At 40.4% G+C, this 16,608-nt stretch overlaps 1 protein-coding gene across 2 annotated transcripts in view; it reads right to left on the bottom strand.

Moving 5' to 3' along the window:
• VEPH1 (ventricular zone expressed PH domain containing 1) overlaps window positions 1-16,608 on the bottom strand; it is a 246,934-nt gene that overhangs the window by 67,533 nt on the left and 162,793 nt on the right. For both annotated transcript variants that reach the window (XM_053600821.1, XM_053600822.1), the window contains exons 10-11: window positions 6,544-6,683; window positions 4,295-4,429 (exon numbers count right to left, since the gene is read on the bottom strand). In XM_053600821.1, coding sequence (XP_053456796.1) covers window positions 4,295-4,429; window positions 6,544-6,683 — 275 coding nt within the window. The remainder of the gene's footprint in view (window positions 1-4,294; window positions 4,430-6,543; window positions 6,684-16,608) is intronic.

The raw sequence follows: 16,608 nt of genomic DNA on the forward strand, positions 1-16,608 counted from the left end.
ATATACTTGTGTAGGCCTAGTCTAATGGATTAGATTACCTAAGGAAATCAACAACCTGAATCCTATAATGAATAAGACAGGCAAGGTCCTTGCTGTTATGAAGCTTGTATTCTCATGTGGCTCATGGTGGGTGTGTGAACCAATCAACCTATTCTAGGCTATGCTGCCACAACCAGCGCCAAAACTTTAGTTTTTAACAAAATGAAAGATTGTTTCTTTCTCATGTGAAACATGTGGTGGGACCAGGTGGTTCTCCAGAGCAGCAGTCCTCCCTCTGGTGGCTCAGAAATCCAGGCTCTTTCCATCTTCTGGCAACTTAGTATCAACTTCTGCTTATACAGTTACCACCGTGGGAAGAGAAGAAACAAAGAAACAAAATGGTACCCTGGCTTTTAAAAGCTTCTGCTTGAAGTGACACAGCATATTTCGTTGGCTGAAGCAAGTCACATGGCTGCGTCTTTCTTTAATAGGCAGGGAAATGCCACCCTCTCCTGTGCCCGGAGGAGTGAAGCACCAGCGCATGAACCTCAGCTCTGACTCTGCTACTGACCTAGCTCTAACATCTGGAAAATGACATCGTTTTAAAAATGCCTTCAATTGATACCTACTAGTTAGTGAGAGCCTATGTGTGCCAAGCACCTGTGACCCTGGCAGTGCAAAGGTAAACACGGTGAAATCTCTGCCCTCAAGCAGCCAGTAATTTAATACATGCCTTATTGATAATTTTGAGTTCTAACATCCTAAGGCTCTATTAAAAAGCAGCTACAAAATAACAAACTTGTCTTCATTTCTTCCAGAATGTTACATTGCAGACACTCGGGCATTTTCTCAGAACTTTTTTCCTTTTTCCTCGTGTACCTGAATCCAAATGACTGCAGTGAGACTCCATCACAGAAGCAGAAAAACACGTAATCATCTCTGCTGGATCATTAGTGTACGTATTATATACACTGGCACAAAGCTTGAAAATAAAGCAGACTCTGCACTGTCTCATGGTTATCCTGAATTCAGTACCCAAAACACTTCATAGAACATAGGAGAAAATCAATTCAAGAAATAGTTGGGTCTGGGCGCTGGTAGCATGCTGGTTACAGCGCCAGCCCCATACACCAAGGCTGGCGGGTTCGAACCTGGCCTGGGCCAGCAAAACAACAATGACAACAGCAACAAAAAATAGCTGGGTCTTGTGGTGGGCACCTGTCATCCCAGCTACCTGGGAGGCTGAGGCAAGAGAATCACTTAAGTCCAAGAGTTTGAGGTTGCTGATGCACTCTACTGAGGGTGACATAGTGAGACTCTGTCTCAAAAAAAGAAAAGAAAAGAAAAGAAAAAGGTAAAGAAATACTTGGGCAGATAACTTTGCTACATAATGTCTCTTCCAGATATCATTTTTGTCCATTACTCATGAATAAACCCAAATTATACAACTTTAAAAATTTCAAAAAAATTTGGTTTACAGTTAATGTTCCCCTAGAGGAATATTTATCGGTAAGAAATAGAAGAAATGAAATGTGAGTCAGTGTATTTGTCAGCATGCATAAAACTATTTTGCCAATATTCTTAATCTCTTAGGATTTGAAACAGCCCGCCAAATTTTAATTTACTAGTTGCCTCTAGTTAAGATACAGTTCGCAATGAAAAATGTATGAGAACTTGAGGCATTGTCTTTAAACGTGATACAACATTTAAGAATTTGAACAAAATGTGCAAAGAATTCAATTTTATTTCAGATTGTTGTAATTGTGGCATTTCCTTTATTTTTAGGACTGCATTTTGAATTCTTAAACCAAAGCCAAAAAACAGTGATGCAATACTTAGAGAGGTCCTTGGTGTCTTACACACCATTATAAATACAATTCTGATTAATCATACTTATTTCTCATCCTGTTAAAATTCTTCAGCACTTAAGAACTATTGAGTTAGCCTCACACTATGACAGGTTTTTTTTGTTTTGTTTTTTTGAGACAGTATCTCAGTATGTTGCCCTGGGTAGAGTACCATGCCGTCACAGCTCACAGCAACCTCAAACTCTTGGGCTTAAGCAATTCTCTTGTCTCAGCCTCCCAAGTGGCTGGGACTACAGGTGCCCACCACAATGCCTGGCTATTTTTTTGTTGCAGTTGTCATTGTTGTTTAGCTGGCTTGGGCTGGGTTTGAACCCACCACCCTCAGTTTATATGGCCTCTGCCGTGACCACTGTGCTATGGGTGCCAAGCCAGTATGACAGGTTTTCATAAGTTAATTTACACTTATTTGTACTTTGAACTTATTTAATAGTGGCATGTTTATTCCCCTTCTCAGAAGTAAAACAAGGATAGAGACCATGATCATGACATACTCCCAGAAGCTCTGGTTTGCCAGGTAAGTAGCCAATACCTATTATTGGCATTTCTTAAAGGCAAAACAAAGATAATCAGAGTCATTGAGTATAGAAAAGTCTTAAAGAGAGAAGCTGGTAATGTTCACTAGGAAAGATCAATAACCATTCTCTTCTCTCAGTCTCACATTCCCCTCGAGTGATCCCATGTTTGCCATGACATCAAGTGCTACTTTGGGACTCCCAAATCCACATCTCCAGTCACAGCCTTCTTTCTAAACTCCACACTTTCAACCACCTTCACCACTTTGTTATCCAAACAAGTAGTTTGCTTCTCATTCCCTCTAATCCCCACCAACTTCCTTTGTGATCCTGGATTCTTCCATTTTCCACATCAGACAATAAGTCCTGTTGATTTGACTTCCCTAAGGGCTCTCTACTCCATCCTCTTCCTACAAATTCCAACTCTAAAGTTGGAAAGATTTCAGTCCTTCTTTCTTAGTCTGTTTGTGCTTCTATAACAACATACTTGAGATTGGGTAACTTATAAATAATTGAAACTTATTTCTCACAGTCTGGAGGCTGGGAAGTTCAGGGTCAAGGAGCAGGAAGGTTCGGTGTCTGGTGAGGGCTTGGTCTTTGCTTCCAACATGGTGCCTTGAAAGCTGCATCCTTACATGGTAGAAAGTGGAAAGGCCAGGGCCTAGCTAGGTCCAGTCTTTTTCTAATATGAGCTTACTAATCCCATTCATGAGGCTCCAATTCTTATGCCTTAATCACCTCCTAAATGCCCCACCTTGTAAATCTATCACTTTGAAGTTTAAGTTTCCCCCTATGAATTTTGGAAAGACATAGCGCCTTTATTTCCTGCCTAACAATGGTAGTAGCCATCTAAGCAGAGTTCCTGTCTCCAGTCAGGCTTCCTCTAATCATTCCTGCTGTACCTAGGCCTGTGACTTCCCATGGGGATATCCATGTCCCTCCAGCTCTGGTTTCACTCTCTTGAGTGGATGACTATAGCTTCACACTCTGGCCTTTCCCCAGTTCAGCTCCCTGCCAGGAGGTCTCAGTCAACTGCACCCTGAGAGTGGTGCCCTGTTTGTACACGGCTGAAATGCTCTGTGTCTCACATCATGCCTCTGTGGAGCTCTTTTTCACCTTGACCATGCTCTCTCTTCCTCAACATTTTATCTTCAACTTTTTGCTTTGTGGTGATAATAGAGGATAAGGGAATGAGAGGAAGTATGCAGGGAAGAAATGCAAAGCACCAGAGAACCTGGAGCCGGATTCCTGCTGCTCTGTCATTATCTGTCTGTCTGTCTGTCTGTCTATCACCTATCATTTATCTATCTATCTATTATCTATCCTCTCTATCATCTGTCAATCATTTATCTATCTGTATTATCTATCACATATATATTTTTTTGGGGGGGGGGTAGGGTATTGCTGTGTCACCAGGTTGGAGTACAGTGGCATGATCATAACTCACTGCAACTTGAACTCCTGGGATCAGCCCCCTGAGTACTTGGGGCTACAGGTGCATGCCACCATCCCTGGCTAATTTGTTAAAATTTGTTTTTGTAGAGATGAGGTCTCACAAGGTTTCCCAGCCTGGTCTCAAACTCCTGGGCTCAAGCAATCCTCCCACTTCAGTTACTGGGGTAACAGGCGCGAGCCACCACGCTTGTCTATTTCATATGTGCATACAGTTTTCGTGTAGTTCTGAATGGGCTGTATTGTGTCAGTCTATGGACCTCCTAGGACGGTGACCTTGTCTAGTGATACTACTCTGCCCTAAGTCCACCATGGCACCACGTGAAGATCATTACTTAGTAAGTGTTTTTTGATGATGATACTACATAAAAGAAGGTAAAGGGAAGAAGGGGGAAAAAATGAACTGTTAAGAAAGAGGCAAATTGTTTAAAGGCAATCTTGAATCTTGGCTTAAAATAACACATCCAAGGAAGAAGGATTTACCTTCTGCTGTGGAAACGTGGACTCCATCATGGCTGCTTCAAAGCTGTGAGCACCACCTGCCTGGGTCTTCTCCCACAGAGCTCTGAGGAATTGCACAGAATGACTCTGTATGGATAAGGGCTCAGGAAACAGGCTCTTAAAGGGGATTAAAGAGAGAAACATAATATATAATTTGTTGTCTCAAAAATATTTCTTTCTTTCAATAGACTTAAGGGGTACACTTTTTTTCTGGTATCATGTCAGGGCTTTCAGTGTACCCATCACTAAAACAATGCACATTGTACCCAACAGGCATCTATCATCCTCCCTCCCTCTCCCTTAGTTTCAATGTCTATTACACCACTTTATGACCATAGGTATCCCTTGTTTAGCTCCCACTTGTAAATGAGAACATGCATTTGTTTTTCTATTCCTGAGATACTTCATGTAGGATCATGGTCTTTAATTCCATCCAGGTTGTTGCAAAAGATGTTATTTCATTTCTTTTTATGGCTGAGTAATGCTCCATGGTATATATTACACAGTATATGTATAGCATGTTATTAAAGCACTTTTTCTAGGATGAGTTCATGAACTTAATTGTCAGTCCTGGTATGACAACAGCTGTATTGGCCATTCCAGAAAAAAAGAATTCCAAGATAGGTTTGAAGGGTGGACTAGGCTGTGGTGTCAGTGCAGAGCTTCCCAGGGGGAATACTTTGAAGGTGACCACAGTGATATTCAGCAATGAGGTGTGTAGCACTTTTTCTAGGTTGCGTTCATGAACTTAATTGCACAAGCTCACAGTCATAAATTCTTTGCTGAGCCCAATATCCCAAAGGGTTCTCCATGTATTTTTCTAGAATTTTTATGGTTTGGAGTCTTACATTTAAGTCTTTAATCTCTTTTGAGTTAATCCTTTTATATGGTGAGAGACAGGGACTCAGTTTCGTTCTTTTTTATGTGGCTATCCAGTGTTCTCAGAACCATTTATCAGATAGGGCATCCTTTCCCCTGTGTATGTTTTTGTCTGCTTAGTTAGTCATATAGTTAGTGGTAACTATATGGCTTTATTTACCCAATTGTCCCTTATCATCAGAGAAATGCAAATCAAAACTACCCTGAGATATCACCTAACCTCAGCAAGAATGGCCCACATCACAGTCTCAAAACTGCAGATGCTGGCATGGATGTGGAGAGAAGGGAACACTTTTACACTGCTGGTGGGACTGCAAACTAATTTTGGAAGGAAGTATGGAGAACCCTCAAAGAACTCAAATCAGTCCTCCCATTTGATCCTGCAGTCTCATTACTAGGCATTTACCCCGAAGAAAAAAATCCTTTTATCATAGGACATTTGCACTAGACTGCTTATTGCAGCTCAATTTACAATTGCCAAAATGTGGAAACAGCCTAAATGCCCACCAACCCAGGAATGGATTAACAAGCTGTATACCATGGAATACTATTCAGCCACTAAAAAAGATTGAGACTTTATATCTTTTGTATTAACCTGGATGGAGGTGGAACACATTCTTCTTAGTAAAGCATCACAAGAATGGAGAAGCAAGAATCCAATGTACTCAATTCTACTATGAAGCCAGTAGATGATCTAATACAAGGTGGGGGACAGGGGTTTGAGGGAGTGGAGAGAGGGGAGGACAGAGTGGGATGGGGGTGGTCATGGTGTATGGCATACCTCTTGGGGGCGGGATACAATTGTAAGAGGGACTTTACCTAACAAATGCAATCAGTGTAACCTAATTCTTTGTACCCTCTATGAATCCCAAACAACAACAAGGAAAAAATTCTTCCTTGTTAAGTTATAAGATGCTCTTTATGTAGTTTCACTTATATAAACATATCCTGTAGAAAAAAGTGGCATTTCAATATCTTAATAATGTTAAAAAACAATGCATTGACACTAACATCAATTAGAGATTGCAAGACTAGAAATAAAGGCTAGTTTTATATAAGGAAAGCTATTCTGCCAAATAAGTCATTGTTGAACCAAAAGTATTTTTTTTTTGAAAGCTAAAGATATTTCAGATATTAATATGTTTGGCTTACTAATTAATAATACAGAGTCTTTTATAGGGAAACTATCTTAAATTGTAGAGAATTCATGTTAAAGGTTATTATGTATATATACATATGTATTCATTATCTGCATATCAACTTTGTTACATAATTAATAATTCAATAAAAATGATTATAAACTCATACCCATCAGCTCATTAGGGAGTCTGATGAACACAAATTATACACACCTGCTGGAATAGAAACATGATTTGGATCCACGGCTGAGGTTCTTGGCTGATGAGAATGAAACTGGATTTGCTGTATAGGCAGTAATGACCCTTCAGGGAGCAGGTGAAGAACAGCTTAGCTACACAACTCCTAACAGTGTCTAGAAACAAGTACACACAGCATTAAACATTAGGTTCTTGCCAGAGTTACGCTTGAACTCACAAACACCTTTGGGAAGTATCCTTCAGGCTTTGAGTAATAACTCCAAACAACTACAGAGGATCCATTTCATAGTATGAAGATCTAAATGAAGGTGTTTTAAGAAGGTCGTATTCTATCCATTTCTCTCTTGTTTCAATTAACATCGCACGAAGAATCCTACAGAGGAAAAAACTTCTCACCACTAAAAAGAGATACTATATTATTTTGTTCTGATTGGATGCCTTAAAGTGATAACCTGGGAAGAATAAATAAATGGATGGGGGAAATTTGTGCAGCGGGCACAGAGAGAGCTTCTAGAATAACTCTGCCTTAGCAATGGCGTCCTGCAAACTGGCCTGGTCTGATTTGAAAAGATCATCTCATTATGAAGCAGGGAGACTTAATGAGATTATCCTTTAGGGACAAGGAAGTGATGGATGGATGGTATGGAGCAGAGGTGGTGAGGAGCCATGTGTAGACACAGTCAACGATGAATGAATGAAGCCAGTATGGGTGGAGAGTCTATGTGCTAGGCACTGCGTTAAGTACTGGATAACGACAGTTATCCCTGATTTATTTCCACATGCATTATGTGCTTTATTTCACTTAACTTTTGATACAGTCTACAAGACAGTTATTATTTCCGTCTTAAAGATGAGGGAACTTAGCTCATTAGAAAGTCAGCCTAGTGAACCACCATGATTGCCCCATTCTCTGCTGTACCCTTGGCATACAATAGGTAACTGGTGTCTGGACAGATGAATGATGAAGGATGCTCAGGGATCCATTAAAAAATTGCTGTAGGCTTCTCAGGAGAGCCAGGATTTGAGCTCAGCAGGGCTGATACCATGTTGGGATGCGTTAGGCTCTACTATCCTGGGGAGTTTTCAATCCGTAGAGTCACATTGATCACTCATGGAGTATTTATTGTCTCAGAATTTATCTGAATGTTTAAAACAAAAAGTCTTGGAAATTAATTGATTCAGTATGCCCTACTTTAAAAAATGAAAATGGATTAGACTTATGGAGCTCTTGGGTCTTATGAAGACCCTAGTAAGGTAAAAGAATCAGTGCCACCTAAGACAGGGTATTGAATTTCCTAGACCATGGGGGAAGCAAGTGATCCACCAGAGGTCACAGGTGTGAGGAAAGTAACAGGCTTTATTTATTTATTTATTTGTTGCAGTTTGGCCAGGGCCGGATTTGAACCTGCCACCCTTGGTATATGGGGCTGAGCCCTACTCACTGAGCTACAGGCGCTGCCCCAGGCTTTATTTATTTATTTTTTTTTGAGACAGAGTCTCACTGTGTCACCCTCAGTAGAATTCTGTGTCGTCACAGCTCATACCAACCTCAAATTCTTGGGTTTACGTGATTCTCTTGCCTCAGCCGCCCTAGTAGCTGGGACTACAGGCACCAGTCATAATGCCCGGCTATTTTTAGAGATGAGGTCTTACTCTGGCTGTCAGGCTGGTCTTGAACACATGAGATCTGAGGCAAGCCATCTGCCTCAGTCTCCCAGAGTGCTAGGTTTACAGTTGTGAGCCCCTGGGCCTAGGCCAAGTAACAGGCTTCTGAGGAAAAGTCTAGAAAAGCTGAGGGAGAGTGGTCAATGACAGATTGAAAGGGAAGGCCTTGGAAACAAAACAATAAAGCCACAAGGCATGTTAGAAATACATACTGAAATCTTAATAATTAATATCTTTCTGCGATTCTGAAACATTGGTATAGAAGTTTTGTGAAATTAATTGTTTTGTGGAATTAAAAAAAATTAGGTTGAGCATACCATATCCTGGCATAAAAAATCAGAAATAATTTCTGTATTCTGTAGGTGAAGGGATCTTGAGATGTAAAGCACACTTGACATTTACATTGAAGTGGACAAGACCAGAAGGCCTGGCACTGGGAAAGACCGGAGAGAAAGAAGCACATTATCAACATAAAATTGCCTCATCAGAAAAGTTTAACTATGGTAATTAAAAAAAAATTGGGACTGATACTCTGAAAAATTGAATTTAAATTAATCTATCCTAAAGAAATAGGAAATCAAGTACTGTATTTCATAATAGCATATACACAAAAATAGTATTTGAAATAAATCTAGGTGCCATTTGTACATTGTGATAGCAACATGTATTGTTTTATTAAGTTTTTTTCCTATTTTTAGTAGAGACAGAGTCTTGCTCTCGCTCAGGGGTCTTGAACTCCTGCGCTCAAGAAATCCATTTGCCTCAGTGTCCCAGAGTGCTAGGATTACGGGTGTGAGCCACTGTGCCTGGCAACATGTTTTATTCCCTTTTGTTTGAAAAGGGAACAAATTCTTTTCTAAGAATCCATGCAGTTAGCTTGACATTGCAAGCTGGACTTCAGGCTTTTGCCATTAGAAAATAGTTTATGTCGGCTCAGCACCTGTAGTTCAGCAACTAGGGCGCCAGCCACAAACACTGGAGCTGGCGGGTTCGAACCCAGCTTGAGGCTGCAATAATGACAATTACAACCAAAGAAAAAAATAGTTTATGTCATTTTTCTTTCCTCTAAATTTTCACTACTCAATTCACATTTTCATTTGAAAATATACATTGATTAGATTTATTTTACTCACCCTGAGTCTATTCGCTTTTTATACAAAAACTGTAGGAGTCTTAGATCACATAAAATAGTCAGAGTGATAAAAGAAAGAGATCTTTAACTTAGAAGTATATACACTGGCCATAAAAATAAATCCTATGATATAAGACTCCTCTTAATGCTTTCAGTAAACCTGGTTTATATTAACATCTTTTTCTCATTTTCTCCCCAGAGTTCTCCTGGCTTGCAAGTTTTGCCCCACAATATTTAAATTTACTTATTAATTTTCCTCTATAATTTTTTCTCTTTCTGTTCATTCCATGATATCAAATGGTAGATGTGCAATTAACAGTTGTTGGGTGAGTGAATAAATGAATGGATGTCAGACACTGAGCTGAGAGCCATAGTAGCTGTTCACCCTGCTTTTAAGAAGCTGATAGCCAGGTGGCACCTGTGGCTCAGTGAGTAGGGCACTGGCCCCATATAGCAAGGGTGGAGGGTTCAAACCTGGTCCCGGCTAAACTGCAACAAAAAAATAACTGGGTGTTGTGGCGGGCGCCCGTAGTCCCAGCTACTCAGGAGGCTGAAGCAAGAGAATCACCTAAGCCCAAGAGCTGGAGGTTGCTGTGAGCTGTGATGCCATGGCACTCTACCTAGGGTGACAAAGTGAGACTCTGTCTCTAAAAAAATAACAAAAGTAACAGTACAATATAATGTATTATATGTTAAAATACCCAAAATACATGCATTACACAGATGGATAAACTTAAAGACAGAGTTTGAAAATATAAGAACATTTGGTCTTCTTTTTGAATCAAAATCTTTAAGAATCACTTTGGAATGTTGTTTTTTCTTCCACTTTCCCCCCATTGTGCTGCTTAGACACCTTCACTCCTGCATCTGGGAAAGAAACCATTCTTGGGAGACTATGCACTTAAAACCATCTCCCAGGGTGCCCACTTATATATAATCTATAACCTTATATACTGTATTTTGTTAAGTGATAAGCGCCTTTTAAGATTAAAAGTGGAATATGGCTTTGATTTTTTAAAATAGCTAGTAGAAATATCAAAGACTTGGCTTTTCTTTTTTTTTTTTTTTGAAAAAAGGGAAACTTAGCTCTTGTTTCGAATTCTTTACCAACCTGATGCTTTGAAAATTCCCTCTCAGCTAAATAAGAGTCAGATAAATGTATCTGGCTTGTTTCCCAGGGTGTTCAATGAGCCAGTCTTCTTTATGTCTACACTATATTTCTAGAATGAGTTATAAAAACTCGAACACAGGAATAGGTTTGCTGAAATTTCTAGATGAAAGTACTTACACCTTGAACATAGCTCACAAATAAACAACACATTCAGAGAAGGCATTTTGAGGGATTTAGGAAGGGAGCTAATTTTCATTGACTCCTCACTTTGTGCCAAGATGTGAGTAGAACAAGTTACATTTAACTTGATGGAGTGGGCTTCGTGGTCTCCATTTTACTGAAGAGGAATTCTCATAATCAAACTTCCAGGAAGCAGAGTGCCCAGAGCCTATCCTCTTTCCAGACCATTAAGTCTTTGATATTCCTACAACAATGACAACCGCAACAACAACAAACAACAACAACAACAAAAAGTAGCCAGGCATTGTGGCAGGTGCCTGTAGTCCCAGCTACGTGGGAGGCTGAGGCATGAGAATCACTGAAGCCCAAGAGTTTGAGGTTACTGTGAGCTGTGACAGCACAGCACTCTACTGAGGGCAACTGAGTGAGACTCTGTCTCAAATAAATAAATACATAATAAATAAACAAAAGCCGATATAGAATGAAAAAATAGCTGATCTACTTTCTAAAAATTTATATTTTATCTGCTCGTTATCTTTTTCTCCTAGATTATAAGCCCCATGAAGGTAAGGGTATTTTTTAGTGCGGTAAATTATCTAAACATAAAATTTACCATTTTAAGTATTTTTAGATATACGGTTTAGTGGTGTAAATACATTCACATGGCTGTGAACCCATCACCATCATCCAGCTCTAAAATTATTTCATCCTTCCCATCTGAAATCCTACACTCATAAAACTCCAATTCTTCTCTTCCTACCAGCCCCTGGCAACCAACACTCCATTTTTTGTCTCTGAATTTGGCTATGTTAGGTATCTCATATAAGGGGTGTTTTTTTGTTCTGGCTTATTTCACTCAACATAGTGTCTTCAAGTTTCATCCACATGGTAGCATGTGTCAGAATTTCATTTCTTTTTAAGGCTGAATAATTTTCCATTGTATGTATTTAAAATGTTTTGTGTATTTTAGATATTTATTGATAGTTTATTTTTTGGTTTTCGTTGTAGTTTCAATCTTTGCAGTATAATTGAATAAGTTATGTGACATATTCCCAGACATGCTCAAACTTCTCTTGAGGGAAACCCAAGTGACTGACCCATGACAAATGCCAGCTCGAGGTCTTACTGTTCCCCAGACAGAATCAACGGAACTGGAGGGATCAGCAATCAAAGAAACAAATAAAGGAAATAAATTGCCTCTGTCAGCTTAGCCTTGGAAACCAGAACATCTATCATTAAAAAGAAAATGCCATAATCATAATTTTTTTATAAATTAATGTTTTACATGACAGAGGTCAATGTATCTTCAAAAGTCTTTCATTCATTGCTTCCTTCAAGTTATATTTATCAATAACTTATTTCATTCTTATGGGACCTAAAATCCCATGATGATGACATTAATCATCATAATGAATTTAAACAGAGTTGACATTTTTACTCTTTCTGAATTATTTCTATATTCATTTTCTTACTACTACCCATAGAAATAGTTACATCATAAAATAGAGTAGCAGTGCTATTCAGCTTTCAGAAACTCAACTTCTAGTTGTAATTTTGAAACAGCTGGTTATGTATTTTATTCTATAGAAGGAGACAGAAAGCTCTATTGAAGAACTAAAGTGAAATAGAGTTGAATTCTCCCTGCCTCAGTTGTCTATCTCCCAGTGGTTACTGGGGTAGCATGAACTTTGGGGTGAGAAGAAAAAGTTCATTCAACAGAGGCTGTAGCAATGTTCTGTTGTTTCCAGAAATTCTGACATCACAAAAATTTGCCTTGTGAGGGAAATCTGATGTCAGGGGCCAGTTTAACATTGTAGAATCCCAGAGCTGGACGAGACTTTGAGAGGTGGTCTCCCTCCTACAAGGCAGAATTGCAATGGAACCAGCTCTGAAAAGCTCTTCTTTTCTTTAAAATCTTGAGATCCCAAACATTTGAAAGCATGGTGAAGCTGGCAATTCCATTTTCCCCATGTCTTCAGTTCATAATGACTTCATTTTAAAACGAAATAAAGTGTTTTCCACATCAGCAAGGCCTCTGCTGTCAATGTTTCTGATTCACCAAGAGCCCCCTCTTGTAAAAGGGAACCCGGAAATCAGAAAGGCAATGTGAAGGCATTTATGACCCAAGCTTGCCCCCAAAGAGCTGAGATACCTAAAACCCTGTATGAAAGCTTCTTGCTCAAAGGAGACCTCTTAGCAGAAAGCCAGTGGGGTGGTACTCCAGGAAAGGGCCTTTCACATTCATGAACAGACAACCACCTGAGCAACCACAGTATCTGGTGTTGTTCTGTGTGAAAAAAACTCTAATGAGAACACCTCATTATTATTGAGTCCTGGGCTGCAAGAAGCAGCAGCAAATGGGATAAATGATGAAGGTTCTTTTCCGGGATTTGGGAGCCAAAAAGGCAGCAGGAAGCTAATGCCCTGTTTTCTTGAGCACGTCCGAGGAGTCTGAAAAGGCCTATGCTCCAGCTGTAGGGGTTGTGGGGCCTGCTCTTCCCTACCTTGGCCCTGGTCACCTGTCAAGAACAACAGTCTCCCAAGGAGGCTTTGCCACAGCCACATCCGGAAGCAAGGGAGGCTGAGACCACTCGTGTGAACGGGCTGCAAATATCCAGGGTGCGGACGAACAGAGACGGGGATGTGGGCACAGGAACAGTGGGTTTTCACTGTCTCTCCACGGGGGGCACGACCTCCTCTCCCTGCTGGAATGCGAGCCAGCTCTGAGGCCTGCCAGCTGCCGCCAGTGTCTTCCCATCTGGAGATGGGCTGTGTGTGGACCTCCCCGGGTCCATCCTGATGGACCCTGCTGGAAACACGACTTTGGCATTTCTTTGCAGAACCGTATCTGTCCAAGAGTCATCCTTTTTTTTTTTTTTTTTTGTAGAGACAGAGTCTCACTTTATGGCCCTCGGTAGAGTGCCGTGGCCTCACACAGCTCACAGCAACCTCCAACTCCTGGGCTTAAGCGATTCTCTTGCCTTAGCCTCCCGAGTAGCATGACTCTGGGCCTCATCTTCAGGGCCACTGGTGGCATCCACATAGGCTTTCCAAGGCATGGTGCTGAGTGGGGACAGGGTGGGTGTCATTCCCACAGGCCACAGTGTAAATGGTGCCCTCTGGAGTTGGGCAACACAGAGGCTCTGTGAGTCCAATGCAAGTGAGATGCACCCCAGGGCAGTGTGACCCGGGCCTGTGTGGCGGTCCCTGCGGGAGGCTGGCATTCTCTTCTAGGTAGTTTCTACTCCTCCGTCACTTCTTACTTCCATCCTCTGTGCTTATGACATTCTCTGCTCTTTCAATCCCCTCCGTGTGCCTTGTGGCCAAGGCCCTGTTTTATGACTCAACCAAACCTCACTGAGCTTACAAAGTCTAGCCAGAAATGGGAGACAGGGAGGTAGAGATAGAGTTGAGAAATAGGATGTAACTCTTATTCCAACATAAGATAACTACAGAGGACCACAGGACAGCTGGAGTTGTCTTCTGCACTGAGGGAACCACACTTCATGCAGTCTTTTCATGGTATGTACGTGTTGAATGTAATTGGGCAAATAAATAATAAAAGAAACAGAATTATGCTTGTACTTTGCAGATTTGCATAAAGACAGCGTGTTCTTCAAGAACTGATATGTTATCAACATTGTTCTGAGAGCTTGAGGGCTCTGTGCCATTGCACATTCGATTTATTATTGCAGGATGAGGTCAGCTGCCCTGTAGCGAGGGGCTAAAGGCACAGGCCCTCCTACTAAATCTGGGTTCAAATCTCAGGTCTACTATTGGCCAGTTATGTGATCTTGGGAAAATTTCATTTTCTATCTTCCAATTTTCACTTTTGTAATTTGGGGATAATCACACCTACTTTATAGGATAGAATGTTATTTAAAATACTGCCTTGTAGATAGTGCTTGCTGCTACTGTTAACCCTGAAAAACTAACAGAGACCACTCTGTAATTATGCTTACAGTATTTACTTATGGAAGCTCTGCTGCTTATTAAGTGTGGAGTTTGTCACAGATATATGCGTGGTCATATATTTTAAAAAGTATTGTAGTAAAATACACATGACATAAATTTACCATTTTAACCCTTTTAAAATGAGCAGTTCAGTGATGTTAAGAACATCCATGACGCTGTGCAACCATCACCATTGTCTAGTTCTAGAAATTTTCTTCACCCCAAATGGAAACCCTGTCCCCACTGAGCAGTTGTTCCTCATTCCCCTCCACTAGCCCTGGCAGCCACAAATCTGCATTTTGTCTCTATGGATTTGCCTACTCTGGATATTTTATCTAAATGGAATCATAATAAATGGCCTCTTAGGTCTGGCTTCTTCACTTAGCATAATGTTTCCAGGGTTCGTTTTCAGTGTCAAGACCCAGCCAGGAAGAAGCCCTGAGATACATCCCATTGGACCCAATTAGGTGAACTCTTGTGTCAACAAGATGAAGTGAAATGGGGGGAACACTCTGACCCCCATCCAAAATTCATCCATTTACTGGTGAGCTTAGCTGTGGAAGACTGACAATCCCCGGAACTCCAGGTATTTTTGCTAGTGGAAGGTAACCCAACCCGCCCTTCACCCGCAGGAAGCAGTCAAAGAGATACCACACCCATTGTCCTGCCTCCTTAGAATAGACCAAAAAGACCAGGATGATAGTCCTGGAGCGACTGCCCAAATAGAACCAACCAGCCCAGGAAGGAGTACATGGATCTCCCACCCAGGAAAGAGTAATGCACTAATCCCTACCCTTCTGACCTTTTAAAAACTCCCATCCATCTTAACCCATGTGATGACTTTCTTTTCGAATTTAGCTCACCTGCACCAGGTGGGAATAAAGGCCACTGTTGCCTACACAGAAAAAAATATATATATATGTTTCCAAGAGTCATCTATGTTATAGCATGCAACAGTATCTCATTTTTTTGTGGATGAATAATATTCCATCGGATGGGTATACTACGTTTATTTACCCATTTATTCATTGATGGACATTTGAGTTGTTTCCACCTTTTGGCTATTGCGAGGCATACAGCCATGAACATTCAAGTACATGTTCTGGTTTAAACACTGGTTTTTAAGGAGTATTGTATTTCCTGGAGTAAATACCTAGGAATGGAATTGCTGGGTCCTATGGTAATTCTATATCTTAACTTGTTAAGGAATGATCACGTATTTAAAAATCTTATTTCTTCATCTTTATAATGTCAAAATTTAAAAATAAAACTGTCATAGTAATTGTGTAGGAGATGTTTCCAAGTAGTGACATCTGCCGTCACTTTCCTGGTCACCTGATTGAGGCAGTTGTGGAGCAGGCCTTACAAACAGTGCTCAGATTAGGACCATTTCTGAGTGGGTGACTCACAGTTCACAATTACAGAAAAAGCTTATTGTGACAACATTGTTCGAATTTTTGGATTAATTTCAATGTTGTTTCTAAAATTTGCCAGTGATTCCCCCCAAAGAAGGAGTAATGAAATATAAACTATGAAACAAACAAAATTGAACGTGTCTTTAAATGGCTATGCATATTGACACTTCAATTACTTCTCCAGTGAATTTTCAGTGTTCAGTACAAAAAACACACTCTTCAACGAGTATCACTCAGCCCTGGGAAGAGGAACTTGATACGGTATAAAACCCTCAAGGGAAGTTCATTTGGAAGAGCTCAACATTTTCTACTATATACTCTTGATGGTCATCAAGTACAAGAGAGATGTCTAACAGTAAGGATAGAAAGTAGTCCATATCAGCATTATCGGAAATAAATCTGGAGTATTTTCATAAGAGTTAGCACTGTTCATAGACATGAAAGTAATTTTGGAGTTTATACGAATTTTAAATCAAACACACACACTTTTTTTGCAAGATGGTAATGTAGTTGATTTCTGGCAGTGATAGAGTCACTTTGTGGTCACCCTGAGTCAGTGGAAGCCCATATGTTATAAATAAACATTTGGCTCTCCCAAGCAGAGATTTATCAAAAGTTGTACA

The sequence above is a fragment of the Nycticebus coucang genome, chromosome 8 (assembly GCF_027406575.1).
Source record: "Nycticebus coucang isolate mNycCou1 chromosome 8, mNycCou1.pri, whole genome shotgun sequence".
Classification (NCBI taxonomy): domain Eukaryota; kingdom Metazoa; phylum Chordata; class Mammalia; order Primates; family Lorisidae; genus Nycticebus; species Nycticebus coucang.